The sequence below is a fragment of the Trachymyrmex cornetzi genome, unplaced genomic scaffold, assembly GCF_001594075.2.
Source record: "Trachymyrmex cornetzi isolate Tcor2-1 unplaced genomic scaffold, Tcor1.1 scaffold604, whole genome shotgun sequence".
NCBI classification, from domain to species: domain Eukaryota; kingdom Metazoa; phylum Arthropoda; class Insecta; order Hymenoptera; family Formicidae; genus Trachymyrmex; species Trachymyrmex cornetzi.
This window is the reverse complement of record NW_017299920.1, coordinates 53,116-63,073: the sequence shown is the minus strand read 5'-3', so window position 1 is coordinate 63,073 and position 9,958 is coordinate 53,116. Positions and strand designations below refer to the sequence as shown.

The 9,958-nt window shown below is 34.8% G+C and overlaps 1 protein-coding gene across 1 annotated transcript in view; it reads left to right on the top strand.

Annotated features, from left to right (window-relative positions):
* The window catches only part of AspRS (aspartyl-tRNA synthetase), a 10,861-nt gene extending 3,528 nt beyond the window's left edge, over positions 1–7,333 (top strand). The window contains exons 3-12 of the mRNA XM_018515858.1: positions 3,266–3,350; positions 3,515–3,701; positions 3,792–3,894; positions 3,973–4,294; positions 4,363–4,534; positions 5,131–5,278; positions 5,383–5,572; positions 6,380–6,460; positions 6,532–6,643; positions 6,910–7,333. Of these exons, the coding sequence (XP_018371360.1) occupies positions 3,266–3,350; positions 3,515–3,701; positions 3,792–3,894; positions 3,973–4,294; positions 4,363–4,534; positions 5,131–5,278; positions 5,383–5,572; positions 6,380–6,460; positions 6,532–6,643; positions 6,910–7,073 (1,564 nt within the window). The 3' untranslated portion in view covers positions 7,074–7,333. The remainder of the gene's footprint in view (positions 1–3,265; positions 3,351–3,514; positions 3,702–3,791; positions 3,895–3,972; positions 4,295–4,362; positions 4,535–5,130; positions 5,279–5,382; positions 5,573–6,379; positions 6,461–6,531; positions 6,644–6,909) is intronic.
* Positions 7,334–9,958: the final 2,625 nt, after the last annotated feature.

The window sequence follows — 9,958 nt, the reverse complement described above, 5'->3', positions numbered from 1 at the left end:
CGTTGTTCCTGGGTTACGCTAAAAGTAGTTTCTTGAGAAGTAATTAATGAGTAATTAAAAATAATGAGAAGTTTTAAGACTAATTTCGAATACTAACAATGAAAACGTAGTATTTTTATTGTTAATATATTGCAAAATCATAAGCATGGGTTCTCAGTAAGAGAAATCGAAGAAATTGAATTTCGTCGATTACAGCGCAATCTATTATGAATCGAGAAAAATGTTTCAAACAAATCGTATGTGCTTTTAGCCAAAGATTCCGAATATGCAATAAAAAATAGGGGTTCCCATTTAAGATTTCAAACTTGCCCCCCCTCACCGCTCAGGGGGCGGGGTGGGGGGGGGGGCTGATTTTAACGTCAGTGTATGTCACCCTCGGAATGATGAAATATTGATTCTTAACATTTTTTCTTAGTGTGCTTATTTTTCGAGATATTTGAAAGTTTCAGGTTAAAAAAATCACCCTGTATATAACTCCGTTAAAAATCATCGTACCGTAATTAATAAAACAGATTCTTAAAGCTGGAACTTTGCTCTGTCGAATAATATCATGCTAATTTTTTAAATGTAAAATATATAGAAATTTGAGTTATAAAAATGTAATATTATTATTGTTATTTTCTTTATTATTGACCATTGTGCAATGATTATAAGGATAGTAATATCATATTTTTATTAGCTCAAATTTATATATTCTATTGTATTTTTCTAAATTAGTAATTATACCACTCACACACACACACACACACACACACACACACAATAGAATATCGTTTTAGCTTTCAGAATCTGTTTTTTTAATTGCAGTACGATAATTTTTAATGGAGATATGAGCAATCAAAGTTAGAATGCTCCTTTTACTTAACTCGTGAAAGACTCAAGAACAAAAAATCGTAGAAATATTTTTGAAAAACGATTTTGAAAGGAAAACTCCAAACTTTCACAATATAGATAGTCGAAAATTTTCACCAATTTTTTTGGCAGATCCATAAAAAATTTTCCTCTGTTTCAGCTCGTAGTTTTTTATATATTTAAAAATTACAAATAAACTTACATAAATTAAAAAAATATAGTCACCATTCAAAAATAGAGATTTCAAGCTTTAAAATCATTTTTGTAAAATTAAAATTTTGTTCATTTTTAATGAAGATATTCTATATATAATCTTGAACTAACAAAATACCGTAGAACTTTTCCTCCAACCCAATATTAAGGAAAAATTATATTATAAATATTTAAATATGTTCTAATTTTATTAGTTATGAAAGAATTAAATAAACTTATAGACTTTTAATAAACTAGATATATTAAATGCTGTATTTAATTTGAAAATAATAACTTTGTTTCCAGATACTCGTTTCATTCCTAAGTTGTTTTATTTTCTGAATTTAGATGCTATTGTTAATAGAACTTTGTTGTCTTCTTTGCCGAACGTGCTGAAACATGTTCTTAACAATATTGTTTTTAAAATTCAAAAATGCCTTTAAATTTAATGGAATATTAAATAATGAAAATATCATCGTCACAGGATATATTCAAAATAATAAAGTACTAATCCTTAGATATCATTCTATATAATTTTAATCAAATCTAAAACAAACTATCTTATTGCTCAGTGTTTAAAAAAATTTCACTTTCATTATTTCGAATACAAAACTCATTATTCTCACTTTTTTGGGAGCACTAAGCCGGCGGCAAGCCTGTTATTACTTTAAAAAGATGAAGAGTTACTTGAACTGAAATTAAAGTCAAACTGCATTGGTAGAAACGAGTATGACTGATTTATTTGCATAACTTCGACATATATCTTTTATCAAGTATTTACAAATTGAAGCAGATTTCAATTAAATGTTACGTATTAGGTGTACAACTTTGCTTTTGCCGTTTTTTTCCGAAATTCGAAGCTTTATTGTAAAAAACTGATTATATATTTATGATTCAAAGTACCGTCCATCGCTGGCCACTACTTTCTCCCATCTTTCGGCCAGCGTATGAATCCCGCGTCAAAAAACTGGTCATCTTTTGAGGCGATTCACGAATCGATCCAATTTTGTACTTCTTCATAAGACCGGAAGTGCTGGTCAGCCAGGCCGTGTGCCATTGATCGAAACAAGTGATAGTCAGAGGGAGCAACGTCTGGAGAATACGGCGGGTGGGGTAGGACTTCCCATTTCGACGTTTCCAAGTATGTCTGGACCACTTTCGCAACATGGGGTCGAGCAATGTCATGCTGCAAAATCACTTTATCGTGTCTCTCGTTGTATTGCGACCGTTTGTCTTTCAATGCTAGGCTCAAACGCATTAATTGCGTTCGATACCGGTCGCCTGTGATTGTTTCAGTCGGTTTTAACAGCTCATAATACACTATGCCGAGCTGGTCCCACCATATACAGAGCATGACCTTGGAGCCGTGAATATTCGGTTTGGCCGTCGAAGCCGGGAACTTCCCATGATTTTCTGCGTTTGGGGTTATCGTAATGAACACATTTTTCGTCCCTAGTCACAAGGCGATGCAGAAATCCCTTCCGTCTTTTCCTTTCAAGCAACTGTTCACAAGGGATGGCACCCAGTTGGACACGGCTCAATTGGACACGAGACACTCACAGCGCTTGAGACTACAAAGCTCCCAGGCACTGGTCGCTGTGATTGGTGGTGTCCAATCGAGCCGTGATCAATCGGGATCACCCCCCGGTCTTCGACGTCAAAATCACCGTTCTTGAAGCGTTGAAACTCACAACACGTTCTTTCACTAATAGCGGCCTCACCATAAGTATTTGAGAGCATTCGATGATCCTCAGCCGCAGATTTCTTCATATTGAAGCAGAAAATTAAAACCTCCCGCAAATGACGAGAATTTGGCTCGTAAACTGACATTTTCAATCGAGAATAACTTTATGATGCAGGCACAAATCGACTAATGTTTTTATGGGGTTATGTTGACAGATGCGCAAGTTTATTGTATGACGTCTGTGATCTATTTATTTGGACCACCACTTACTGCTAAAGCCATCTATAGGAAAACGGCGGAAGCAAAGTTGTACACCTAATATATGTTTTAAACTTCAAAATATTTCTGTATTTAATGTCAACTGACATTTGTTAATATAATTAATGATAATGATAATGTTACAATTAATGATAATTGATAATGTTACTACATTTAATTCACAAATACTTAATTTTATGTTTTGATTGATACAATCGATCACTTAGCACTGATGATCAATACTTCTAATATTAAAAAATTTGTTATTTTTTTATAAAGAGATGAGATGTCTAAAAAAGCGCTTAAAAAGCAGCAGAAGGAGCTACAAAAAGCGGCAAAAAAGGCAGAAGGAAAAGCTCAATCTGTAAGTTATTCTGTAATAAGTGTTTATTAAGAAAAATTTTAAGTGTCCATTTTTATCAATTAAACAAATGTTTTAAAGTTTTATGTAAAATTGAACTGAAGTGTTTTTTACATAATAAATTTAATTTAACAAATCAATAAAATAAATATTGCGGTTGATACCAGCATTCTCAGCAAGAATCTACAAATGAATCTGAGGATGTGTCTTTGGGAAAGTATGGACAGATGAATATGATTCAGAGTAAAGAGAAATTCGAGGATAGAAAATTTACAGCGATTAAGAATCTGGATAAAAATTTAGAGAATCAGATGGTTTGGCTCAGAGGTCGCTTACACACTAGTCGTGCAAAGGGCGAGTAATGTTATTTCATTGTAATTATATACAAATAAAATTTTAATCTTGTATCTTTCTTTTTCTCTCTCTCTCTCTCTCATCTTACAGGTAGGCAATGCTTTGTCGTATTAAGACAACAATCGTATACTGTACAAGGATTAGCTGCTGTGAATGAAGAAATCAGCAAACAAATGATAAAATTTATATCCAAGTAAAATCTTAAAGACCTGTATAAAATCAATTCAAGTAGCAGCGCTAAAAAGCGATACTAACATTCTGTTCCATTTAGCATCACAAAAGAATCCATAATTGATGTCATGGCCATAGTGATGCCTGTGCCCTCGAAAATCGAATCGTGTTCGCAAAAAGATGTTGAAGTTCATTTAAAGGAAATATTTGTGGTAAGTGCTGCAAAGTCACAACTTCCTTTACAAATAGAAGACGCCGCAAGACCTATTGGTGAGGTGAACGAGACGGCGTTGAACGTGCGAGTGAATCAGGATACCAGACTGGATAATAGAGTTCTGGATCTACGTACTCCAGCCAATCAAGCGATTTTCAAAGTAGAAGCTGGTGTTTGTAAACTCTTTAGGGACATTTTGACAAGGAAGGTGAGTATTGATGGTATAAGTGATATTCTCGGTGAAATGATTTTTTTTATTTTATTTATTCTTTTTAGGGTTTTGTGGAAATTCACACTCCTAAAATCATTTCTGCAGCCAGTGAGGGTGGAGCAAACGTATTTACAGTGTCTTATTTTAAAGACAATGCTTACTTGGCTCAATCACCGCAATTGTATAAACAAATGGCAATTGCCGCAGATTTTGATAAAGTTTTCACTGTTGGAGCAGGTATATCGCATCCAATGGAAATATTCTCTTTGAACGTTATCTAGAATGCGCAAATTTTTCGAGTCATTGGCAGGATTAATACCCTGACTCGAAATACATAAAGGCGAACTAATTGTTCTAAAAGCATAAATATTATATCGTGAGGAGGAGAAAAGTTGGTTGGAAAAATCCAGTGGATAGAAAAAATATGGAATTTTGCCTAGGAAAGAGACTTTGTTTCTCCTCTATACTCTTACTCCGTACTCTTAACAGTACCAAACAATCCCTTTATTCTTTTTTAATCCTATTTTATTCCAATAATATATGCACAGAATGTTATTTTGGAAGTTGAGAGTAGAGAGAAATAGAGTTCTTTCATAGCCCCCCTCCCTTTCCTCAGAAATGAAGTCTTATAAAAGATTAAAAATATTCTTCAAATATAATAATATTTCAAATATAATAATCCATAGTATTCAGAACATGTTTATGACGATCTTAGCGTGCATTTAGTATATAGTTTATGTTACATTTACTATAAAATTTCGAAATGAAATTACGTTTTGAATATTATGCGGGCTAATATCTTTAACAATACTTGCTAAGTATATTGCAATTAGTTTTCAGAGCGGAAGATTCCAATACGCATAGACATTTGACAGAATTTGTAGGTCTTGATCTGGAGATGGCCTTCAAATATCATTATCACGAAGTGGTAGACACTATTGGTCAGATGTTTACCGAACTATTTAAAGAATTACACGATAAGTTAGTTGTATAATATATTAATTTTTATTATTCGTTTGTTCTCGATGTATACTTATAAGTTTTTATAATTTATGATATTGATTTATCTCATTGGGATTTAACAGTTATGCAGATGATATAGTGGCAGTTAGTCAACAGTATCCAGTAGAACCTTTCAAGTTTCTCGAGCCAGCCTTGAGATTGGAGTATCCACAGGCGATCGAATTATTGGCAGAAGTGGGTGTGATTCTTGGGGAAGAGGATGATTTGTCGACATTGAATGAAAAGCTCCTGGGGAAACTCGTTAAGAACAAAGTAAGATACTAGACAATTTTAAGATAGACCAGAATTCAACAATAAAGATATAAGCATTATAGATACAAATATCTAAAAAAAGGCTTGAAAGAATCTATCAATAATAATAAAAATAAGCAAGCCCATCAAAGCCAATATCAGTTGGTCGGATGTACAATTTATTTTCGTGTAATTTAACAAATCATATCAAAAATTAATTAATATACGTTTTGACCCCTATTTTTGGGTCCTTATCAATATAAACCTAAATCCGCTTACATACTATACGCAAATTCCAAGAAGCGATACAGCTCATTCTTCTTTATCCAATTTCTAAGTTAGATAAAAAGAGAACGGAATCCAATACATTATGTCAAAAGGGTAGAACACATTGCTCATCGAAATGTCAAATATCATAAAGCCTTATATTCAAAACCAACATCGAGATCTTGTGGTGTCGACAGTCAGAGACGAAAAAAAAAAAAATCTTTTGATAATGATAAAAAAAAATATTTTTTTATCATTATAGATACAAACATACAAAATTACAAGTATAAGGATTTTTAAATCTCATTGCACCAACTTTGGGCTTAAAAATTTTTTTCCCCCCCCCCCCCTCTCTGAGAGAGAGGGGAGGAGGGAGGGAAGGGAGGGAGAGAGAGTTTTAATCCTTGCTTATATAAAATTAAAGTAACATTGGTGCAATTGGTCCTAAAAAATAAAATAAAAATTTATTTTTAATTCCTCAATGTAGTTATTGATTTAAATTTACTTTGCAATTGTACGTATTTTAAGCTTCTTTTCATATTACAAATGTTTTTTTTCCAGTATGATACAGACTTTTACATTTTGGATAAATATCCTCTTGTTGTAAGACCATTCTATACCATGCCGGATCCAAATAACCCTGTAAAGTATTCTTATACTGCATAATTGCACGTATTTTCTTTTCCTTAATAACTATCGATCTTGCATTGTAGAAAGTATCCAATTCGTACGATATGTTTATGCGAGGTGAGGAAATTATATCTGGCGCACAACGTATTCACGATCCAGATTTTCTTACCGAACGCGCTAAGCATCATGGAATTGGTGAGTGAAATGTTTGCACGAAAATTTCTATGAACATTTAAAATTTGGGAGATCTGATTTAAATCAAACGAAAATCAAAATCGTTTATAAATTGTTTTTTCCATACTTAATAATTATTTGCGATTTTCATTTTTCCTACTATCGGCCTCCGTGATTAAGAAAATTTAGTTACTTATTATTTATGGCGATGGTGCAACGCATTTTTCGCAGATATTTCTTTTATGCTTTTATTATAAATTATACAATAGCAAAATCATTTGTTTCAGATATTGAGAAAATCAAGTCGTATATTGACGCCTTCAGATACGGCTGTTCGCCACATGCCGGTGGCGGCATCGGCATGGAGCGTGTAGTGATGCTATACCTCGGCTTGGACAATATTCGCAAAGTGTCTATGTTTCCGCGCGATCCGAAACGGCTCACTCCTTGAGAGGCTTAATTTCGAATGTCGTTTTATATCGAGAGGACTCGTGTAAAATCTTTTACTTTGAATATATATATTATAAGATGATATTTTTCTTTTTCTCTACTATAAGAAATTTAGAGAAAATAGGCGCAGCTGAGAATAACAGAGAAACTATCAGAAGGGTTATTAACAAAAAAGAAAAAGAATTTCCCTGACTTCCCGGTTTTCCCGGTTATTTTTTTCAAAAATTTCCTGACTAAAACCTGAAAGATTCTTTGAATAAAAACAAGGAAAAATATTCAAATGTTTTATTTTATAAACAGTACAATAAAAAAACTATATTAAAAAAAACTACTTACCTTAAAAAAGTTGCAAATATAAATAATTATACGATCCGACTTGCAATGAGTGTGTTGAAACGTTAAGTGAAACATACAATTACTGCAGATACGCGATGAGTTAAGGGGATGCTGGAGTATGTCCCCCCCCCCTGTTTTACCATTAATTTTTAAAAACTTCTCTTAATTGTGTTTATGGATTGAAGAGTCCTCCACGATTAAAGTATCGACAACAATACAGGCTGCCAGCTATAATTTAATACGAAAAATGAAAGAAAATTAAAAATTGTAGTTTTGTCACTGGCTTCTGCAGTTAACTCGTCACAATATGTGCTGCATATAAGAGTTTCAGATTTTACCCGTTTAAAATAAGTAGCCAACAGCCTATAGAAAACCTCGAAGAAGAATCCTATGCTTTTAGAAACAAGGTAGAGGCTTTAGTATAACAGAAAAGAGTCGCCGAAAATTTCGTTTGTATATTACGAGTGAAATTGACGTGAAGTCATGAAACCGAGCAGTATTTTAGTTGATCTTCTCAGAGAGGGCGTTGCAATATGTTAGATAAGGACGGATGAATGCGTTTGAGCGAGACATAACGATATATAATAAGTATATGAAATGAATGAAAGATGTCACTATCATCGAATTTGGAATTTAAAAAAGTCTGTACTATCGACCTTGATTAAGTTTGGCCGTCACTCCAGCATCCCCTTAAGGGGCTCCGCACAATAAAAGGAACAGGGAACAGAGAACACAGAATAAGAATTTCAACCTATTAGAAATCATGTACTGTGGAATATATAGTGTGTATAGGTTGAAATTCTGGGTGGCACCCAGTTGGACACGACTTAATTGGTCACGAGCCACTCACAGCGCTTGAGACTACAAAGCTCCTAAGCACCGGTCGCTGTGATTGGTAGTGTCCAATCGAGCCGTGGTCAATCGGGATCACCCCAAAATTCTGATAGGTTGAAATTCTTATTCACTGTTCTTTGTTCCCTGTTTCTTTTATTGTGCGGAGCCCTTAATAAAGCTGGAAACACAATAGACACAGGCAATAGGCACAGACAATAGGGAATAACGAGCCGTCCAATCAGAACTCTGGGATATAATATAAACTTAGAGACCCTCTAATCAGAGGGGTGGCACCCAGTTGGACATGGCTCAATTGGACACGAGCTACTCACAGCGCTTGAGACTACAAAGCTCCTAAGCACCGGTTGGTGGTGTCCAATCGAGACGTGGTCAATCGGGATCACCCCTAATCAGAGTCGCGACACGAGAACAGCCAATTTTGACTGGTTAGTCATTTTTCAGCAATTCCCGCCAATATTCGAATGTCAATATTGGCTGCGGTCGGGGACGTCGCTCGGATTCATCATCTATCCTTATTTAACATTTAATATTAAACAAGGACGGATGATAAATCCGAGGCATCGGAGGCATCCGAGCAACGTTTCCGAATGTAGCCATTGTAGGAATAGGCGATGTGCGTATAGATACGTTAAAAATCGTTTGCAAACTAATCTATTTTGTAAAGAATCAATTTTTCCAACCAAAACAAGCATAGAATGACAGAAATAGCGTTAATAGCATCTCCCTGAACGCACATTTTTTTCAACATTTGTCGCCCATAATGCTCGACGTTCAACATCACGCGGAAGTATTTTCATTATGTAGCCTTTGGCTGCAGAATTATTGCAAAATGGGGCTGCACATCCAACCATTTTGCAATAATTTTTAATAATGTTCTAAAAGTCGTACTATAGAAAGACGTATCTTACGGGATCATGACTCACACAAGAACTATGAAGGTTAGAAAGAGACACAACATATTCCTCTCTCTTTCTTGTGATTTTGCTGAAACTAGAGACTTTTAATATAAAGAGACCGTAAAAGAGTGTCTCTAACTAGAGTCTCCGTTCCTCGTGTCGCGACTCTGATTAGAGGGTCTCTAAGTCTGGATCTGCAATAGGTGTTTTAAACCTTAAGCCGTAAGAAATTGACCAATTACAGTCGAATCCGAGAAGAATAAGCGACTGTGATTCGCCCATTTCTTATGGCTTAAGGCTTGAAACCCTATTGTAGATCCGGACTAATCGAACTTATACCCCAAAGTTCTGATTGGACGGCTCGTTATTCTCTGTTGCATGTGCCTATTGCCTGTGTTTATTGTGTTTCCAGCTTAAGGCTCCTAACTAGTCGCGGCGGCAATGTTGAAATCGTGACGTCAGAAGCGAGGAATGACACGTTAATTTATGCACAATGCCATTTTTAAGTAAAGACAATTTGAATGAAACGAAATAACGAGATCGCTTCTAGGGTGCGTTCGGGGAGACGCTATTCGCGCTATGAACGCAAACACTACCAATGCTGTTCGTAGAGCCAATAGCGCGATAGCGTTTGCAAGCTCCGCGAACGACATTAGTGTAGCGTTGGCATTACGGGCATTATTGCATTGAGACTTTATTAACCTTAGATTTTATTAACGACGAATAGAGACAATAACCAGTAATATTACAAAAAGCCATTAGAAATAAATGAGAAGTCAGAAGCTAAAAATTAATCAAT